At 39.7% G+C, this 22,551-nt stretch overlaps 1 protein-coding gene across 1 annotated transcript in view; it reads right to left on the minus strand.

Annotated features, from left to right (window-relative positions):
• The window catches only part of DCC (DCC netrin 1 receptor), a 592,838-nt gene that overhangs the window by 61,658 nt on the left and 508,629 nt on the right, over positions 1-22,551 (minus strand). The window contains exons 16-20 of the mRNA XM_042804693.1: positions 15,994-16,089; positions 12,056-12,294; positions 7,722-7,860; positions 3,479-3,586; positions 561-755 (exon numbers count right to left, since the gene is read on the minus strand). Of these exons, the coding sequence (XP_042660627.1) occupies positions 561-755; positions 3,479-3,586; positions 7,722-7,860; positions 12,056-12,294; positions 15,994-16,089 (777 nt within the window). The remainder of the gene's footprint in view (positions 1-560; positions 756-3,478; positions 3,587-7,721; positions 7,861-12,055; positions 12,295-15,993; positions 16,090-22,551) is intronic.

The raw sequence follows: 22,551 nt of genomic DNA on the forward strand, positions 1-22,551 counted from the left end.
GACACATTGGTGCTGAAATACCAGACAAAAAATAATGGGTGCCCCTGTTTTGCAGCTCTTTTTCATTGGTCACTAAGGGAGAGGGATCAGGTATTAATTAGTTTGTTAATAACAGGTACTGAAAAATATCTGGAACAACTTTCCCCACGCAAAGTCAAATTGCATCTCAGTTTGCTGAGATTTTTAATCATAATTTTGCATGCCTACTCAGCTGATAAGAGTGAGTCATTACAGGTTCCTACAGTCACCGGAGGATCCAAAATGAAAAGGGACCTCCCTAGAGAAATCCAGTCAGATCCAATTATCTTTATTATTGATAGTAGAAAGTTAGGTGGTGTCAGAGCACTTTCCCCAGCTGATTGAATTTAAAAATACAGTCACTGCCTCATTATGTGGTTTACTTTTGTCAACTACTGGATGTAGCATTTTGCTTTTAACTCTCAATAATAGTTTCAGGTAGCAGGATCACTTCTGGCTGACACGGAATTAATTGCAAAACTCCCACAGAGGCATAAGAAAATTCTATGTATCATCAATATCCAGAGGACACAGATCCAAACCTTTCAGCGTCCGGAAGAAAATAGGATCAGAGAGGGGCCCCACTCCCTTGGCGTTGCGAGCTTGGATTCTGAAGTAGTAGACGGTGTCCAGGTTGAGGTCCATGATCTGGTGGGTGAGCCGGTCACCGCTGATGGACTCCATAATCCAGTCATCAATTGGAGCATTCTTGTCCAAAGTATAGAAGAGGATGTAAGCTGAATAGACACAGTATCTCCGTTAGTACTTCAACCAAATTTTAATGTGCTTCTGTTATGAGATACAGATAAAATTCAGATTTCTTAAAAATAAAGGTTTTATTTTTAAAAGCAGGGCTGGCAGGCCTCCAGTCAAACTAGCTTTGAGGAATGTTATGGCAACACACATTTGTCTATTTTTAGAACAAAACCACAGTTACAGTATTCACTGTAAGAAATATAGATTTAACAAATATAAAAAAGAGGTAGCACACATTAAAAGGCTGTTTCAAGTGCATTTCTCAAATTCAGGTGCACCATTCAGTCGGATAGCTGCCATAAACCATACTATATAAGTCTTTAGAGTTTCAGTGCTGAAATAATACTAAATAGCATTAATGACACACATCAATTACTTGGTGCTTATGGGAAGCCATGCAATATTTCTTGGTAACTACAGGGGAAAGTATTTTGGGGAAAAGAATGAAGAATTAAAAATTTTGGTAACTCAGAATGTTGGTAACTTAGAGTATTACAATAACTGCTTAACACTGAATAAAACTGAAAAGTTTTAAAACTTAGAGAGTGGAAGTATTAGAAAATGGTAAGTGTATGTAGGAATTACCTTGCTAGCAAAAGAAATTTTGGGAAGAAGAAAAAAGCCCATGAGCAAGGCTGAGAGGTCTAGCATGCCTTGAAATGGGAGTCTCTGCCTAACTTATATCTTCTTTGATTTTTTTTTTTTTTTTTTTTTCCCTAAAACACTGCCTGCTAAGTAAGTCATATGCAAAAAACCCACTCTAAGTCTGGTCTTAAGTGCCACGCCGCAGGAGTGAGCTACTGGCACGGGCAGAGCCTGAATGGGTCTTCTGGACTTCATCTTTGTGCCTGGATCCAAAGTTACTACAGAGTTGGTGTAAGCCTTATTACTGCTCTTTCCCTATTCTTTTCTGAAACAAAAATGCTTTTCAAAACTCATTCCACATGAACCGTCACACTGGTCATGGACAGGTGGTGTTAGGATAGAAGTGATATATTTTTTTGGGGGGGGGGGTTGTTTTGCTTGTTTTACATTATGGGATTTTATTTAGAGGCTTGTAGTTACTAAAGCAGTTTATCTGACCATGACATTTGAATTAATATATATAAAGTTATGAAAATATATATAAGTTTCTCAAATTAACACAAACACACTCGCTCAAGCATTTGGAGGGATGAAGAATTGGTTGTTAGGGACATATCTGCTCTCCACAAAGAGTTGTTTCCTCTGCTTGATACCTCTAAGAAACATTTGACCAAATGCAGTAAAAAATCCCTACGAGAGTCATTCTTCAACCAAGTGCTACAAGAAAGAAGTTTGAGCATGGATGACAGGGGACCCAGTCTCCTCTCGAAGTTGCTGTCAATGGAAAAACTCTATAAAAGTTGCTACCATGGAGTCATTTCATGCCTTGGAAGTCAGGAAAGCTTTTATTTTATTTTGTCTTTTAGCACTGGGGAATCAGGACCATTAGCACTCATTTCAGTGTGTTGTCCATCAGAATGATCATTTCTTCTCTCTAATGGCTAAATTAGGTTAGTGTAAACAGAGCTATTTCATCAAAACATCCTCCTTTCGGACATGGTCACGGATTGTAAAGTCCTGATGATAATGTAGAGTGAAATTATACACAGTTATGCCAGTCTAGTCTAGGAATAGTTACTGCTGGGTGATGTCCACATGGAAATATATCCTTATTTTATTGGTAACATAAAGCAGGATATTTTCCTGGTGTAACTCACAGCAGCTCATCTGATGCCAGTGAAGCCCTGCTGAGTTACAACTGTTAAAATCTGACCCAGTGCTTTTCACTGCTAATGGTTCACACGGGATGTCACTCTGAAGTGTTTTTCCTCTTACACTGGTATTTCTCCGTGCTTCAGCAGCGTGTTACTAGCAGTAATGGTGATGTATGCACACATTCTCACACCCAAAAATATGTTGTAGAACTGGTCTAACCCAACTGTTAGTAGTAATGTGACCATAATGTGCATGTTTTTGAAGATGAGCAATACTTCTCCTAATAATGATATGACTCTGAGATGTCTGTTAACAGACTAAAATGATCACTTAAATGCAAAACCTCAGATAGAACTCTACTAAATTTTTCAAACTAAATTAGCATGAAAGGTTTGTAATGGAATTCTTAATTAGGCACTAAGGTTATATACAGTATTTTGGAAAATAAAATATGTCATTGTGAAGCATCCATTAAGTTCAGTTTTTGTCAGTGAATATTAGGGGTTTTTCCTCCTCATCATTGCCTTAAACCATTATTGTGAAATTAAATATCTACCAATAAATTCTCCCATGATGTGCTGCACCGAGCAACCTATCATTATGTATATCATGTATTGCATTATTGCCAAACAAAGTACTTATTATAGTCATTTCTAATTATCATTGAGTAGCATGTACCACAAAACCTTCACTTCGAGTGCTGCATTTTTTAGCTTACTTATATTACTGTTCTTAGCATTTAAAAGTAAAGGATTTACATCCCATGAGTTCTAGATCTTGCAGTATTCCCAACATTGCTCTGAATCCTAGACCAAGTTGGCTGATAAAAGTAAGAGAAAAATAAAATAATGGCAGATCAAATAGCACCCAAGAAAAAAAAAAAAAAAACAGAGACAGAGAGTGAAAGCAGCAAATGATCAGAACAGTAAATAAACGGCGAATACAAGATAATGTAAATGTTTACCAGTAATTTTTCCATTGGCTTCCAATGGCGGCTGCCAGCTGACAATGACAGCCCGGGGCTTCCCTTCCCGTGTAATGACTGTCAAATCCTTGGGAGCAGAAGTTGGAGCTTAAAATAATGAAAATAATTGAAAACAGAAGTTATTCACCTTCTTTTGAATTGCTTGCACACCATAGCAGGAATCAACTACTCAGTAGGCATTTACTACTTTCTTACTTCTTTTCAAATGCAAGTGTCCTTAGATGCATTTCAAACATGTAACATATGATTTGTCTAGCAGAGATATTTTAATAGTGGCAATTGTACAAAACACTGCATGAATATATATTAGGATTTGGTGGATAGCTCTTTTCCTCCTGCCTCACAGCTAAACAACCACCATGGTATCCAAGAACATCCAATATACTCTGGGAGCCCTATACATTTAATAACAGTAATAATATTGTACATTCTATATCAGGAACATTTGTAGGTATGTACCAGTATAAAGCAAATATAATTGAGCATATTCATTAAATATACTCTCAGCTTGGGACGTTTTAGACATGATAGAAAATTCTTAGCTTTTCTACTTCCACTGCATTAAAGAAGGATTAAAGGTTGGATTTTTGAGCCTGCAGTGTCTGCTTTGCACCCTGCTATACTAATGCTGGCCATGAGGTCTTGCACAGTGTCTCAGGTATTTTAAAATCAGATCATAAGATGGTGGAGGCGAAAGGGAAAATAGGCAATTATTATTAAAAATAGTTAAGAGAGAGGAGTAATACATTGGCGCTGAGCTCATTGTTCATTTAGTTAGTTTTGATACAGGCTGTAGATGACTTAGAGCATATAGGCAGCATAACAGCAAGGAGAACACAGTGTAAGGGCAACCCATTGTCTGTGTCCCACCCATATGGCCACTAGACAACTTTCTCAAAGGTTCAAAGAACTGCTCCAAAGTCACTTTACAAGGTAAAGCTTTAAAAATCTGCTCAATCATGCTGAGCTAAACCAGTGTGATCTAAAGCACAGAGACAAATCTTCAGGGTGACGAACATTCAATGATCTTAAACAAGAAGGAAGGGAAGAGCCAGCTGCTGTATGGGCTCTGGTCACAAGAAATAGATCCCTTTGAAATAACACTGAGCAGATGGTCTCATGGTATCTGCATCAGTTGAACTTTTCAAAAGTGGGATCCAGAAAGCAACCATGAAATCTGTACACAAACAACAAAAGTTTCTGTCACCATTGTTATATTACTAAGTAGGTGACTACTCGCCAGCTGATGCTTTTTGTGGTAGATTTATGGTGGATTATCTCTTTGCTACATGTGCTGGAATAACACATCCAGTCTGATATGTCCAGAGACATCACCATTGGAACTCGCAGTGTTTCACCTCAGACTTGTCACATCAGCTGCTCCTTGCTGGAAGAATATTTCCTAGCCTGGCGTAGGCAAGCCACAGTGCAGGCTCATAGGTCTTTGAGAAGTCTCCTAATCCTTGGTAATGCCCATTGTGACGTGAGCTCTCATGTGGCTAGGGATATTTGCATTATTGTTATTGTCACTATTGATTATTATTGTTTCTTGGGAGGGTTGTGTTGCATTTAGAAGCTACTCAGCTTGTAGCTTGCTTGGGACACTTAGTCATCAGTTTAAAAACAGTGTACTAGAAGAAGTTCTTGGAGTGCCTTGCTGTTTCAGGGAACTGCAAGAGATAACCCTTTTCATAAACAAATCATACCTGATTTTAAAAGCAACATTTCCCTTCTCTTTACTTTTGCTAAGCCTATCCTGTAATATTCTCCAACTTCACATAAATGATTGTATTTCTACCAAAGTGCATCTGTCTGTATGTACACAGCATCTTTACCTTAAACACTGTTTCCCATTCTCTGACATTAATCCTTTTCCCATGTTTTCATGAACTCACCCTTTCCTTTCCTAGACTTTCTGTCTTTTGTGAGGTTAAACTAGTAAGGCTTCTAAGCCCTGTCCTGTAACATAGGCTTCCCATGCTGGTGACTACCACATGAGTCCTGCTGAGCGGCTGAAGTTGTGTTCTGCTTTCAGCAGATTGTGAACGTAAGGTATCATGAGAAAAATCAAAGCTTTAGATGTTTCCCTTAGTGCTCATTAACACCCCTCATATCAGTAAGACTTGTGCAGGCAGGTCTGGGGATGGAACTTGGCTCTGAGAGTTGCTTTTGAATTATGGGCATAACAACTCTCCCTAGCCATGGCAGTAATCTCCAGAGAATTCTGTATCAATGCTGATATGTACAGTCTTTAATATCATTACAGGAAATTCAACATGCGGAATGGGTACAAAATAGGCAATAAAGATCAGCAGTGCAGGATGCCCTTAATTAACAGAGCTGCTCCATCAAGCTCAGATAATTGCACTGCAATCACATGGGAAAATCTAAGGACACATATATTCCCTCTTATTTTCCCTTTGTTAATTAACTGGCATGTACCGTGGTTCTCATTTAAAAAACCACAACAAATCAATATTTACCAGCAGACTTCATTTGGTGTCTGCTGGTAGAAACTGATTTGTAATGGCACCTACAGTGTTTTCAAGGCCACCAGTCAGCCTTGGGAAAATATAGTGCAGGTACTACGTTGGTGTACAAATGTACTTATTGCTGTCTACAAGAGATGAAGAAGAAAAATATCTTAAGCAAAAGCACAGATGTTCTTATCTATGGACAAGGTATAGCAAGATATATAGGCAATCATAAAGAACGGGGAAAATCTAGTAATTCTACAGTATACAACCTCATGCAGTTCAGTGGAGCTATTTAAAAGCAAATCTACTCGGAATTTCAAGAGAGGGTCTCAATAGCTTATTCTAAAAGAAATGCAAACTTAATGGAAGACCCCACCCTTGTTTAAAGATAGGCTAGGGATCAGAATTTGTGCTGCCATTAACGCCTACCTGATAACTAGAAGTAAAGCCCAGTCCTAGTAATTCCCTACTGTGGTTAACTGAAGGCATGCAAAATCAAAAGAAACAATTACATTTTGGAGAGGATGTTCTTATCTGCAGAGAGCACTATATCTCCATCCCTTTTCACATACTTTTATCCCACTGAACTAGGGTTATATATAATATGTATCTGGTGCCTGTTATCAAAACTGCACTTAGTCCCCTTCAGAATCTGAAGTATCTTTCAGGTCGTACCTTCCTGCTTGGAAAAGACCACTCAAATGCTTCAGAAGAGTAGCTAAATTAAGCCTTCAAAGTAAATTTCATAGAATCATCGAATGGTTTGGGTTGGAAAGGACCTTAAAGATCGTCTAGTTCCAACCCCCACTGCCATGGGCAGGGACACCTTCCACCAGACCAAGTTGCTCCCAGCCCCATCCAACCCAGCCTTGAACACTTCCAGGGAGGGAGCAGCCACAGCAGTTTGTTAATTATGAGCCTATGGTTAATCTTAACAATGGCTGCTTGCTGGAAATGTATAAAAACACTGAGCATAGAAGACATGCCTTATCAAATTGTCAGCAGGGAATTTATATAATTGAACACTTTGCACAAGGTAGATGATTGTGACTTTACAATAAATAGTGCAGAAGATGAAAAGACTGCTCACTTGACTATTATTTTTTTTTTTCCCCTGTTTCTGTGTCTGTTTCTAATTTTGCATACACAGTTTCAGTCCCTGTAATTCTGAGTGTAGGTCTTGGCTGGACTGATACATTGGTCACCAGCACACTGCACAGCAAATGGCTAAAATGTGTCCACATAGCACTATGAACAGACCAGTGAGTCAAGACCTTGAGTCAAGAAGGATGTGCATTAGATAGAAGAAGTCACTGAGTCATTTCTACGAAGTGGATAAGATGGGAAATCATGAACTTGAGACAAAACCACATAGAATTTTGCAAGCCAAAATTTTAAAGTAGCAAACTCATCATTTAATAATAAGAGAGCAATTATTCGCACCTGATCTAGGTTTTCTCTAAAACGTGAAAACAGTTTTAAATTGTTACCTCTAAAAGTCACAGATACTCATTATATTATGGGGCAAAACCTCACACACATGTACTACCATCTCCTAACTTCTTGTAGTGACACCAGAGCTTGGCATAATGACTGCCCAGCTTTGCTAGCCATGAAAAAAGCTGAAGAAATACAGTTAATTTTGTAGATATGCTGTTGGTTTATGGCATTAGGATGGACTCGAACAAGGCTTCTGATGTGAAATAAAAACCCAGAGAAAGCCTTTCCGGCAGCTCTTGCTGTACCTGCTTCATAGGTGGTGGCGTGCGCGGTCATGCTCCAGGTGCTGGACCGCCGACCTTTGGTGACCATGACGGAGAACTCGTACATGGTGTTTGGCTTCAGACCTATCACGGTGTGACTCAGAGCGGTCGTATCTGCTGACTGCAAAGAGACCAAGTGGAGAATGTCTTTAAAGCCAACTTTTTTTTTGCTGGTATCCAAGAAAAACACAGTTACAATGGATTCCTTTTTCAAGCAAAATAGCTCTATTGCTACTGCATAACTTAATGGGAGTACTTTTAGTACCATAAGCAGTTAAACAAATGATTGTGGTGCTTTCTCTTTCTCTTTTCCCAGATAAAGCAATTTGCCATGCACTTTTTTTTTTTTTTTCAAATGTAAATTGAAAGCTACCCCTATGTCCTTCATCTATGCCCATAAGAGGACAAAAAAAGTAGGAATGTTTCCATAACTTAAACACTCATTTCCAGACTCTTTGATGAGTTCCTTCAAAAAAAAAAAAAAAAAGTTTTTAATATCTACTGATTTTTAGTGGAGGCTCAGAAAGCATTGTTACCACTAGAACGATCCTGACTAAGGCTTCCCAGTTCCTGGCGTTAGCACATATTTATGATAGAGACTGAAACATGATCCAGGACCCCTGCATAGAGATGCATTTTTGTGTTCATAAACCACACTTTTGCTTGGTTAAATATAATATGTTATAACATATTATTGATCTGCCTCACTGTGATATGTTTAAACAACTAAATATATTGATATTGATGTGAATATTAAATTGTTCATTTATTTTTAGCTGATTTAGCTTTTTACCTCAGCCTGCAGTAGGGAACAATTGGAGCCAAACTGCACTTGTATCAAAGGAGACAAGTGAGAAGAAAATTATCGGACAAATTGGTGACAGCTGAATAAAATCAATTCTCATGCTTTTCAAGCTACAGAGCTCGGTGTGCAATCCTCTGGCATCAACAACTTACAGGCCAGTGCCTAAATGTGGTGCGCACATTTACATCTTTATATACCTATGGACTAAATTTTACTAAGTAAAGGCAACACACGTACGACTTTGCATCAGAAGACTAGCTTGAGGTTCACATTTGGGAAGCGGTTCACAACCAGACATCTTGCTGGCATCCGTCAGTAATGCCATTCTGATGCTAATGATCAGATGATTCAAAAATAAATTGACTTTTACTAAAAATGGGACATCAGGTTTCCACCACACCACAGAATAAAGCAGTAGTATTCAAGGGGGAGTGGGAGAAATTTACTTTGCAGAGACATTAATGAATGAGCTATATGTGCCTACATCGTATGTTGTTTTATCACAAGTGCTCTGACAGATGTTTTGCATGCTACTTAACAAGAAGACTTAATACAATACCAGATTTTATAATTTTCATACTCAATTAAAACTCCTAGTTCTTGCAAATCAGCAGTTTTGCAATTTACCTGTACTAGGGGTTTACTCCAGCAGAGAATCTCCCTCTATAAAAAGTCTCCCTGAAGCAAAGAACATCACTTACAACCTATGTATTCATAAACTACTCAGCCAAATGACTCAGCCACTTGCCAGAGATGGCAAAATCTACCCGCTAGAGTTTATACAGATTATTCTTTGACTAAAGGTTGTATTTCAATATAGAGAATAATAATTTTCTCCCCCATAAAAGATTTTGGAATAAATTAAATTATTTACAGCATAAAGTATGCCTCAGCATGACTGAGAGTAACTAAATCTGATAACTATCAGTATGGAAGTCTTCAGATACTACACACAATCTGGAAAAATTCACATGGAAAAAAACAATAGGGTTTGAATCTATTCCTGGACAAAATTGTTTTTAGTGGAACATAAAGACATTGGGCTCTTTTTTTTTGTAAAAATTAAGTTATTTGTTTCCAGCAGAGTGTTTTTCTTTGACTGTTTCCCTCAATACTAAATATTAGCATTTCAATAGTCTAAACACCCTTGAAGTCAGTATCACGCTGAGATGAAGGGGGTGTAACTGCAGCAAGTACCTTTACTAATGCCACACCATGCCTGTTTGGGACAGTTTATACAAAGTAAGGCTGGCAGGGCAAAGTTAAATTTATAAACTTCCAACTTCAATGGGAAAGGGTAAACCCTCCGTTATATTAGATCTGATATACAGTTTTGAAGCAATGGGAGACTTTAATGGGAAAATCCCAACAGACTTGGAAATTCAATGCCAATGCACAGGCAAGTGCTTTGGGAACTTATTTGTGAGCCTGATCCAAACCTCTCTGAAGAAAATGGAAGATTTCCCCACTGTTTTCAAAGAATAACATAGTAGGTTTTATCTTGTTTCCTTGAAACAATGTGGTTATTTCAAGAAAACAGACCCTCTTGAAAGATTTTTTGATTGTTTCTGCTTCTGGGTGATTGAACTGGAATAAATGAATCAGACCAGCTCTTCACATGTCATCCACGGACTGGCCAAACTAGAGATGGTGGCAAAAAATATGGTAGTTTCCCTCTTGCTCCTCTTCTCTTCAGTGTCCTGCTCCTTGACAGCTCCAGAGCCCTGCATGGTGGCTCTGTGAGAGACGTCCACCCGCCCATGTTTGCAGAAAGCCAGCAAGATCAACACCTCCAAGCAGGACATGCTTCTTCTGCACAGGAGATTAATAAGGTTATTTTTGATAATTTTTGTTTATCACCCACCATTTTCCACTGCAGGCAGGTCAGTACATGCATTGGAAAACTAGAGAAAATGTTATGGTTGTCTGTGAGTGGCGAAACATAAGGTTGTGTTTTCTGGAGCTTTGATTTCATCACTAGAGCTGCAAACTGGGACTTGCTGTGCTTCCCTGTGCTATGGTCCTGATTTTGTTAGGCATGGAAACCCACCTCTAAACAGGAGTCAGATCAAGCTAGGGCATTCAAAACATTCCAATGCATTGTTTTGGCACCTTTAATTATCCATGAGCTTGTTACAACTGCATGAGCATACAAAATTTGGGTCTAATATTGCAGAACATCATGTCAGCATCTGAGGTTGACAGAAGTATGGCAGTAGATGTAAAAGCAAGGTATGGATTTTTAGACCTTGTAAAGAAGTGCTATTATTTAAAGGCTTTACAGTGGGTCAGCACCTGTAGCAAAAATCCAGCTGACCTGAGTCTCCTCTCAGTGGGCGTGAACACAAGTCAGGAGTAGCACAACTGAAATGTAGAGTTTGTAGCAGCATGTGGACTCAGCCGAGTGCCAGCAAGACAAATTCTTGCAGAGACGTGGAAGGGGGAGAGCTGAAAAATCACACGCAGCAAAGGGATTGAAGGCAAGAGCTTCCCCACCATCATTCCCACGTCTTCAAAAAATTACGTGGGAAGGATCTTGAGATTAAAAGTCTGTAGGGTATGTGTAGCCCAAATCTGAAAGAGGTGGGGAGCCATTTCCTGGGGTTTATAGAGGCCAGCTTATATTCAGAAACATCACTCAGGCTCTAATCAGAGGAGCCTCAGTGCTGGATAGAGCATGGTCTGTTCCACAGTCCTTGTAAAAATGACTTGTATGAGGCTGCTTTTGTTAGGACAGAGAACAGTAAAAAAATGAGGCAACCACTTGCAGTATACAAATACATCCATAGCAAACAATTTGCTATGGATCAATATGATCCTTTAGGCAAGCAAAAACAACTACTACAGTAGGGCAGGGGAGGAAGGACGTGCTCGTCATGGGGAAGGTGGATGTTATATGAGACGTAATATATAAGCTGACAATAGTGGGGAAAGATAGCTTATTGTTCAAAACAAAGCAAACAATAAAGCCTAAAGGCTGTGCTTGCTCCTTCCCATTCCCTGCCCCACCATATCTTTTTGCTGTACCGCATGGGTTTTGGTACTGCTTTCATTAGGGCTTGAAAAGAAGTTCTCGTACAGAAAGAATCACGCTGCTGTCATATCCATTTGAATTGAGTTTTCTCATGAACTAACCTTCAGTTTTTTGCTATTTGGGAATATGTAATATGGATGGGTGGAATTGCCATATGGTGTGGGTGGGTTTGCAATTGGTGTTTCTTCCTTTTCATGCTACCCTATTGTGCTACAAAATCTGTGACTCATTTATATCTGATTTGTAAAGATTAAAGATCAAAACTCTCAACAATTGTTATGTGGAATTAAAATACGGCATTTTCATCCAACTAAGCACTTAGGTTTCTAGGAAGCAGTAGTTACTGAGGCAAGTTTCCTTTTGACTGAAATGGGAATTTTGGTTGAGGGAAGTTCATAAAATCCAATTCAGAGTCTTTGCAAATAAGATAGGAACAAATGGAATAGCTCATAAATTCATAAAGTGTTCAAATTTCACCTTGTACTTAGCACTTGTTGAATAGCTCGTTCTCCATCGCACCGTGTAGAAGCGAACCTCCGTAGTCTTTTGGTTCTTTGGGACAGAGTTGTCTGCCCAGATGACCCTCACTGCATCATGCGTAAGTGCAACAGCCTGGACACCTACTGGTGGGAGCATGGGGGTGGAGATATCTGGGACTGAGGTAGGGAAATCATCAAGCAAAGGATAAAAATCAACTTCTAATGGATCAATGGGGTCTGGGTCCATACATTACCAAATGAGCATTCCAAAATAAATGAATAGGTAAGTTAAACAGAAAAACAAACCAAACCAAAACAAAACATGAACAGCCACCAAGGGGCACACATCACAATGGGTTAAATGCATGGCATTAATGAGGAGGAGGAACATGAGGAGAACAGAAAGAAAGTCATTAATGCAAAATGAGAACGCATCATCAACATTTCAGTTACATCACTACAACAAAACTAACCAGCACTAAGTGTGATTTTTCATGACTTGTTTAAATACTTCCAGGTATGCTGTGTTTTTTTTCACATGAGATGAAGTCAATGAGCACAGGGTGTCTCCTTAAAACGATTTACATTTTCTTGAAAAATTGAATCACTTAAATGATACATTATTGGAAACACCTACAAAATGGAGAGTGTGTCATCTTCCAAATCTGGTTATAGACATGACATACTCTCACATGTGTAGGAGTTACCTATGCTTTTCTGTCTCAGCAGCCTCTTTCAGGCTCTTTCATTGGTTTAGGCTCTTGACAAGAACATGCTCTGCATCTGCTTAAATATTTGTTAGGAAAACCAGAACATAAAAATTTCACTGCTGACGTGAAGATCTTGCAGCTGTTGGTTTAATACTCTCAGAGTGTTAAATGTGCATATCCAGGCATGGAGATGTGGATTCAAGCAGGCTTCTTCTTTGAGGAACAAGTTCCTCTCCTGTGTGTCTGTGATCGGGTGGTTGTTGGGGAGGCAAGATAATGAGCACCATGCGCATGCCACAGTGGTGCGCTGTGTGATGTCGGAGGAAAATTCTGGAAAATTCTGGAGTTTCTCTTCTGCACAATGTTCTGTTTGGCCCCGATGTCATTCACACTCTTGGCTTCTCCAGGGCTCTGTCCTTTGGGGCTGCATGGTGATGGCACCCATAGGGGAACCAGAGACTGTTTCTACTCAGTTTAAATACCTCTGACCTTGTTGAAGCAGCCATCAACTTCTGGTCTATCTTTTAAAACTATACTTACTGACTCATTATTAACCACTTGTGATTTTTCTAAATACAATTTTAAAATGCAGTGGGCGCACCAAAAGCACATCAAAAGGTTGCTTGGGGTTTCTTTTCCCCTAAAATAATGTGATAATTAATTAATCAAAGCATAAATGACTCCAGTATTTCCTTACTGACAGTTGCTACAGTTTGTCTGCTCCATGTGCAATTCCAGCTCCTGACACTCTTTGATCAATCTTGTTTTATGGTTTTGTAATTCTTATTCAGAACTTCAGGAGGTCACAGCCTTCAGAAGGAAAACAGAGGATACAAGGATGTTTAAAATGTATGATAAGCTATTAGGTTCAACCTGCTTCTTGTGTTGCTTCTTTCATCAAAAGCTGCTTTCTAAGAAGCTTGAAAATGAGTGTTGAAGGAAATGAAATAACTTTAGTTTTGTTGTAATGATCCAAAACTCAAACACATGATCCACACGGGAAGGGATGGGCAGCTGAATCTCTTTTTGGCCCCAACCTGGTGAATGGAGCTTCTGAAAATTGAAAGTTAACAGTTTCTTTTTCTGAACTGAAGTTTTCCGTAAGAATTGGCTGTAAATTTTGGAAGGTGAGCAATACCTGTTTATGTTGAGGTTTTTTTACAAACTTATGATGGAAGTTGATGTTACTGGAGCTGAGTTGATATTTTAGCAAATACTGAACTTCCTTTCTGCTTTTCTTTCCCATACTGAAAACTGAAGTCCTGCTATAGAGGAGATTATGAAGAGAGGCTGGGTTTAGCAAAGTAAATGGTCAGACTCAATCAAGAAAATTCAGTTTCTGAAACATGTCACTACCTACCCGAGGAAGAGAGAAATGTCTATAATCCACTGGTGGCTGAAAATAGGTGCCTAAATACTGCCTCCATTTTCCACCAAGGTTTCATTTGCTATTATTTACTCGTGGACATCTGTCATTTGAAAATTGCAACCTCTTCCCAGAAAATAGCTTCTTACTTTCTTTGCATTTGTTTTGCAAATATTGCATGTTCTATAACTTTAGTTTGCACATCATATCCACACAAACAGACACCAAGGTATTTCTACATATATGTTAAATGCACACACAAAGACGCAGCTTTTAGTTTTTCTTTGGTGGCTAGGGTGCATCAGCTCATCTGCTGCTTGGGGAACACAGTTCCTCTGCTTTCCTGATTTGCTAAAATTCTTTTTTGAGATGTTTCTCCATGAATGACTGGCTCCTTTCAGAGGCTGCATCCCGTGGGTGGGAGGTGGTGGGAAGCTCTGGGTACGGATGTCTCTCAGCAATAAGAGAGAAGCACTGAGATGGACTGCTCATAGATGATCACTGGGTCAGTTCACCAAAACAGAGCCCAAGCCTGAATTATCTTTTTTACACCTGGATATTGTTTCATTTATTAAAGGTTATATACAGACATAAAATCAAATCCCACAGGCCAGCAGTGTGATTTTTAAATAGAATCAACAGGGAACAAAAAACTTGAAAATAAAAGTATATGCGGATCCTGAGGCAAACACACTGAAAAGTATTTTACAAGACACACACTCAGCAAGAATGACCTCAGTAGACTCCAGACAAGAAGAAAGATTAATAATTTTGAGCCAGAAGTTCCCTGACACTTATTATATCTAATGTAGCTTGTTACAGTTGTCCTTGATTGTGTAATTAATCTCTTTTTTTTTTTTTTTTTTTTTTTTTTCTTTTTCCCTTCTGACTTTCCAAGATTTCTTATGGGAATACTTCACAAAACCATATGGATAAAAGATGTTTTTCCTTGTAGAACCACAGAAGTGCCATTTGGTTGATTTATTCCTCATGGTCCACCCAAGCCAGCGTCAGTGATTGGTTTTGCTCTCAGTGACACAGCTCCCCTTCCAGGCAGCTCTGAACACCATGGGTGAAACACGAGAAAAAACTTCACCAAATGATGGGAAAACAGAGGAAAAACACTTTTTTTTTTTTTTTTGATTTTTTACTTTTTTTTTTTTTTTTCCTCAGTTCTGTTCTTTTAACCCCTTGTCAGTCCCACACACACACCAGAAAAACCACAAGGCAGTCTAGAAGACAGTGTACATAAGAATAATTCTGATTTTATAGTTTTGCTAGCATCCTAGCAATGCATCTGTGAAAAACAGCTGCCTAAAAGCACCCTGCTCCATTCCCTCTGGGTAATCCCTTTGATGAGCCTTATCCTGCCAGTGACATCTCATCTATATGTTCCTTCACCTTTTGCAACCCCTTTACATGCTTTTGTAGATGTGCATGATGACTGTGTTTTTAGCTAATTCCTTTTAATTTAAACTGCTTTAAAAATGAAGGAAACAAAAATAATTTCTTCTGGACTTAATTCAGCTAAGCTATTCACCACTATTCTGCCCCGATCTTTAAATATTTAAATTGTTTGGGAGTCATGCTTCTCCCAAGCCAACCCGCACTGAGGAGCAAGCACTTGTGAGCATCCCACTGAATTTATACAGCCAATTTCTGGAAAGGGTAAATAATTCATTCTATCTCTGTAGTTACAATAAATTGGAAAATTAAGCTGATTTATTTTAGCAAGAGCCTGGAGGTTGCAGAGCTCTTTTCTTCCATGGCCTTGACTAAAACATTTTGCCTAGTGTGCACCTTACTAAGGTGAATGCTTACTGACGGGGAGCAGGTTATGAACCGGCATTTGCAACTCACCTGTCATTGACCTGGTGGTCGCACTTTCGTACAGAGGCACCCCTTCTCCTGCGTTGTTAAAGGCCTTTAAGGAAATCACGTAATGGGAACTGGGCTCTGCAGGAGAAAACAAATAAGGCAAAACAAAGCACACACTGTTAGAGTCAGATCTGGGATGCAAAATGGGCAAGTAATTTCCTGAAAAACAAGAGAATAAAGTTTAAGCAAATGCCTGTGCAAAGTAAGTGCTGAGCAAAACTGCTGCCCATCGCTTTTGTCTCCCTTCCAGATGCTTTATTTATCTCAGTCTCCTGGTGCTACCTCCATCAATAGTGAGCTCAAGTTCTCCTTTGAGACACCTGCAGCTCCACCTTTTTTGCATATGTCGTGATTTATATTCAGCCCAACCCCACGCAGCCGCTCGCCCGCCCTCCCCTGCCCGGGGATGGAGGAGGGAGCTGGAGGGGTAAAGGGAGACTCGTGGGTCGAGATAAAAACAGTTCAATAATTGAACTAGAATAAACCAATGCCAACAGCAGACAGTCCAGGCGGGCAGTGCACGACGCGATCGCTCACCACCCACCGACCGACACCCAGCCCGACCCCGGCCAGCCATCCCGAAATACCAAGATCCCGCCGTCGCCATCCCGGCAGCGAGAGAGAACCCCCCCTTCCCGGCCGCCCCTCCTTTCTATACTGAGCACGACGTTACACGGTGTGGAACATCCCAGTACCCAGTTTGGGGCCGGTGCTCTGGCCGTGCTCCCTCCCAGCTCCTTGTGCACCCGCGCACGGGCAGGACACGGGGAGGTGGAGAGCCCTCGGTCTCGCAGCAACAGCTGAAACCATCAGCGTGTTACCAGCGTTCTGCTCACCCCAAATCCCACGGGGAATCCAAAGCACGGCGCTATTCCACCTACTGAGAAGAAAACTTAACTCTACCCCAGCCAAAACCAGGACAGCATAAGAAAGATGGAACTAACTTCATGTGCATCATCCCTAACTCCTGACCCACAGCCCGAGCACAGGAAGGCTGGGGCGTGCGGCGCTACATGTGGAGCTCCCCGGCGCCAAGGGATGCTGCGGGGTGCCGGAGCCCAGCACGCTGCTGGACGGGGCTGGGGGAGCCGGGGCCGTGGCACGTAGCCCCTCGTGAGGACACCCTGCCATCCCCAGGGAGGAGATGGTTGAGGGTCACCAGCAACACGTATCCCGAAATTCTTACCAACGAACCGCCCGCCTCCAGCTCTCCCAGCATGGCTGGGGTGGGACTCGTGAACCCAGCCCAGCTGAGTTCATTCACCCCTGCAACCCCTTTCTGGACGCTGGGTAAAAATTCTCCCTCCCTAATTTCTTGATGTCAGAATTACGCTGGTAATAGCCATTTGACCACTTTTTACCTCGCTGAGAACTCCTAATGCTCTGATATAAATATGAAGGATGTGGCAAAAAACAAATAATACACAGGAATTAATTTCTGGATGCATGGACATGCTGCCCTGGTTTGTGTGTTCTGGTTTACGAGGGGGCTACTCTAAATATATCCCTATATGAAAACAAAATGAAATGAGCACATGAGTTCCACGCTGTTTTTTGCAACTGATTTATGAGAAAAACAAGGAAATTCATTTTCCTGACTTTTCCCTGTGAATTGTTTCATTCTCCCCTCTTAGTGTTTTTTGGTTTTTTTTTTTTGTTTTGTTTTTTTGTTTTGTTTTTTTTTTGTTTGTTTGTTTTTGTTGGTTGGGTTTTTTTGTTGTTGTTGTTGTTTTTTTTCTTTCTTTTTTTAGCTATTAATTCTATTTCTATAGAGGAAAATTGCACTGGGTGCTCATATACCTGCCAAAGTTGGGAACTGCCTCCTCAAAGTTCCTTACCAAAAAATAACAAATGTTTGTATGTGAGAAGGCATTTATTAATGTGACATTGCAAAAGACCTGCTGCAGAATTACATATTTCATCTACATTAACACCAAATCAGCTCAGCATGATTAATATTATTACAGTGAATCTGAAATAAGTAAATAATCTTTAAGTACTTATTGCATATTGTTACTAATATCCTTTCCATACACATATTTTGTACTTAATTTTACATCCAGAAGAAACAGTGACATATTTGTTTAATATTCAGGTGACTTTTGTGCTTCTATTGCAAAAGAGCTAAACTTTAAAAATTGCCAAATGAATGACTGGTGCATTAATAACTCCCTGCACTAGGTATTGTATGGTTATTAATTCAGTTGGTACTCACTGTAATATCATTAGTCATAAGGAAATTATTTTGTATTCACAGAGATGTAGTATATATTTTCATATGATTTCCACTCTATATTAGCATACTACTTTTAATTTCTAATTTACCTAAGTGTTGTAGCTCTCCAGATTCCACACAAAGATTTATTTATTGAGACATGAAGTCATTATTTAGCTGAGAGTTTAATAATGTCACATTCAGTATTTTCTGCAGAAGGCAAAGAAATTCATATTCACAGTGTAGCCCGACTCCATCTCTTCCTTCTACCCATGTCCCAGCTGCTGTGCCTTCTTAAGAGTTTTGAAAGAGGTCTGGCAGAGTGATGCAAGGGGTTAATGCAGACCATTCATTAGGGTAGACTTTGGGAAATGCAGGGAAGAATACCAAAAGATGAAGTTTTAGGACTTTGAGACATACCAGGTATTTGCTATTACCAGCAGTGAACTCGGTGGCTATAATGAAGTGGACATATAGAGACAGACAGTGGATTAATCTTATTGCTTTCTGTAAATTAGGCACATGGTTTAGTTTATAAGGGCTGTCCCTACTGTGACTGAAGAGACAAGCACCTCTGTAGAATAATTCATCGCATGCTGAGACAGATATTTAAGACAGATAAGATGAATCAGACTCTAAGGGTTGGTATGTATCTCCACTGATTATGGCCAGAGCAGAGATGTCTGGACTTCACTTGGTTTAAATTTTGAATAACGAGGCATTAGTCAGAAAAAAATGTCACCCTGAACACTGATTTTTTAAATGTGAAAGATTACTTGAGAAACCTGATTCTAGAAACTACTGTCAAAACCCCACGAACTCCATAGAACTGTCGTGTCTAATCAAAATAAATTGTGAATTCCCAATGATAAGCAAAATGAGTGATTTGCTATTAATTTGATCATGAAAAATATACTCACAGAAATTGATAAATTAGGTAGAAAAATGTGATAAGTTCATGGAAAATTTAAAAATGGAGACTATATAGCGCATACTTCATTACAACTGCCCATATAGCACAATATATAGTCCATCAAATTTTATAAATTGAACAGACTGACATATGATTTACATTTGTAACTAGGCTGGGCAAGGTTTCATTTACAAAAATGAGCTAAGATTGGGATGTGGATGCAATCTGTAGCTCTCTGTTAAAAACACAAAAAAAAAAATCAGGTGGTTAATTTGAGCTGCTGCTAACTGGAGCAATAAATAATTGCTTCAGTCTCCTCTTAGATAAGATGGCAAAAGGTAATTTGCCATGGTACAGTGTTTGAACACAGTATTAGAGTTCAGTTTATTCCATACAATGAAAAAGTGGAAAAGTACTAATATTGTCACGTGGCAGACAGTTGCTTTTTGAACTGCATTGTATATTAATAACACTTACAGGGTCGTTCTGGTGCTCTTTTTGGCAAAGTGCCACTGACGAGTTCAAATTAAGAAATCTTTTTAGTGTAAACCTACTAATAAGCACAGCAGCGAATGGAACAGAAAGATCATTAGTGCTCCTTGCAGAAACAACGCAAAGAAACAGAGAAACGGGGAATTTGAGATAACAATTGCAGTGGAGCTGCAAAAATTCACAGGTAAATTTTCAATTTTTCTCCATCGACTCTCATTCATCATGGTGAGGAACAAAACCCTGTAACAATGAAGTTACCATTTGCATTTGCTATTCTGGAGCAGGAGGAGAGAATTATATGCTTTGTTTTCTGGTAGAAGAAATTTTCTCTTGCCTTTGAAGAAGCTGAGCAAAGAATTCAGCTTTAATTAGAGCATCAGCCAAGAATCCCCATGTCAGTGTTGGTGTGAAACACACTCTGGAAATAAAGTTGTGTTCTGCAGTTCAACTTAAAAAAAGACAAGAAGTTCAAACTAAGCATGAACAAAATCAATTTATTCTGCTGTCCGATGTTATTACTGGAGAGAAAATCAACAAATACCAACTCATTCAAGATACCACAGTTGTCTTCTTCTTTAAGAGGGCAAAATTGTGACATACCTGCAGCCATTACATGGGGTCTTTTGACAAATGTTGAGTTTTCACATATAATTTAATTTTACCTTTAAATTGTGTTTCTCTTTAAACTATAAACTAAATGCTTGACAACTGGATGTGAAACCCAATCCAAGGAAAGCTCATCACCTTAAACTACAGCGTTGGAAAGAAGGTAGTGTACTCAGCTGATTTTCCAGATCATCTCCTTTCCTTCTCAAATAAAAATTCATTCTGAAGTCCTCTTCTCACCTCCCATTTTAATAATTATGTGACACGGTGGACCTGCAGATTGGTACCCTGGGAGAGCTGAAGCTAAAGTGGGGAGTCCTGATCATCATGAAAACATTGCTCAATCCCATCATAACACTCAGAGCTACTGTCTTGAGCTTAAGAACATCTGAATTTCTTCTAATGTAATGCAGCTAATAAAATAGCAATAAAGATAAGTTATATGTTCAATAATCTTCTCCTAATGCCTTTGTCAGTGCCTTTCCTGATCCTAACCAAAAGAATCATTTGTGCTTTTTTTTTTTTTTTTTTTTTTTACTTTTTTCACCATTACTAAGCTGTTTTGAACTGTAGGCTACAGAAGTCTACCCTTGGGATGGAAGAGACAGCAGTAAGGTATCCATCATGAGGAGCTATGGCCTCCCTGTAGACAAAGTGGAAACAAAGATATTTTGTCAAAACTGATGAAGTCTGATAATATCATGCAGTAAAAGGACAGGGTGGAAATTGCAGCAAGAGAAACTCCTATTAGTTACTAGGAAAAAAAAAATAAATAGAAGGATTCTCAAGCACTGAGGCAGGGGCCCAGAGAGGCTGTGGAACACCCATCCTTGAAGGTGCTCAGAAGTCAGCTGCAGATGATGCTGCTGTGACCCAGAGCTACCTTCCAGGCTGTCCCTGCTTAAAGAAAGACTTGGACCATACGACTTGAGGGATGGATCCCTTCCAACCTAAGTCATTCTGTGATAATTAATACCTGCTTATGCAAACGTGATGAGAGAAGGAACCTGGTTTTGATGCTGAGCTGAGGAGGAAGTTCTAAGCCAGCTGCTGACAGAGGACACTTCTGTCTTCTCTGTTGCTCTCACTCTTTCCTTTGCCAAAAGCAGACTGTCGTCCCTTTATTAGCAATGAAAGGAGTGGAAACACAAGTGATAGATTTTGTTGTAAGCAGAGTAACTCCTGTAGGAAATGACCTGCTAGAAAAGGTCTTCAAGAGAATTATGTCTATGCCCTGTATGTCCTGCCATTGCCACTGATGCTGAAAGACCCTCTAAAGGGCAGAGAAGCCATCATTCACAATTAACTGAAAAAGCACCCAGAGAACCGCCTCGTTTACTCCTGTCTGAGTTTGTGAAAACATGATACTGTAGTGGCAGGATCAGTTCCTAGACCTAGTAACAGTTTATTGCCAGGAAAAAGTAATCTATCTATAGGACAAATATAAAATCGAAGTATAAACTCTGCAGACAAGGGTTACGGAATTCTGAGAAATCAAGAGAGAAAATCACTTCCGATATTACAGTAAGATTTAGTATATCTCTGTAACCTGGACCCAAAACAGAGGGTTGCAGCCAGGGCTGTGGTTGTCCAGACTGCCAGGGCTGGGGAACGCTCCCAGGAGAATGGAAGCCACCCTTCATGCATTAATGAGCCCAAAGAACATTTTACAATGAAGATTTCAACTCGCAACGAAGAAGCCCAAAGCAGGCGGAGCTGCTGCTGGAGATCCTGCTGTGTGAGACAGATCAAGAGGGAATCAGAGGGGTTCTGCTGCCAACTCAGGAGGAATCTCTTCACAAGGGAGGGTGACTGGGTCAGACACTGGAGAAAACATTCTGCATTTAGCTGACATCTAAATAAATTTGTGCTTTGAGAGCTGCCCGGTCAGGGCTAGTCAGATATCTGGGCATAATAAACAGTGGCACATATGACATTAGAGCATCAGTGGTGTCTTGCCTGGGAGTCAGAAGCCCAGGGGGTGATTTGGCCTCCTCTTTGCAGAATCTACCCTCAAGCAACGGATGCACACCATCATGCAAAAAGAAAGATGCCTTGACTCTGATTTTACAAACATCCACTGGGCGCCTAATGGCCAGCAGATTAAACTCCATTAAAAGAAACAATAAGTGATGTATTCCACTTCTTAGACAAAATACACTTGCCCTGGAGAGCAAAGCTTAAAAGCAGATTTTAACACAATCTAGGGAAATGAAATCCACAACAAAAAAAAAAAAAAAAAGAAAAGCATATTTTAATCATATTAGCAAATTTAACTATCAATATTCCACTATCATGGTGAAATTCCCCAAAT

This window comes from Tyto alba, unplaced genomic scaffold (assembly GCF_018691265.1).
Source record: "Tyto alba isolate M040663 unplaced genomic scaffold, T.alba_DEE_v4.0 Super-Scaffold_42, whole genome shotgun sequence".
In the NCBI taxonomy this organism is placed as follows: Eukaryota; Metazoa; Chordata; class Aves; order Strigiformes; family Tytonidae; genus Tyto; species Tyto alba.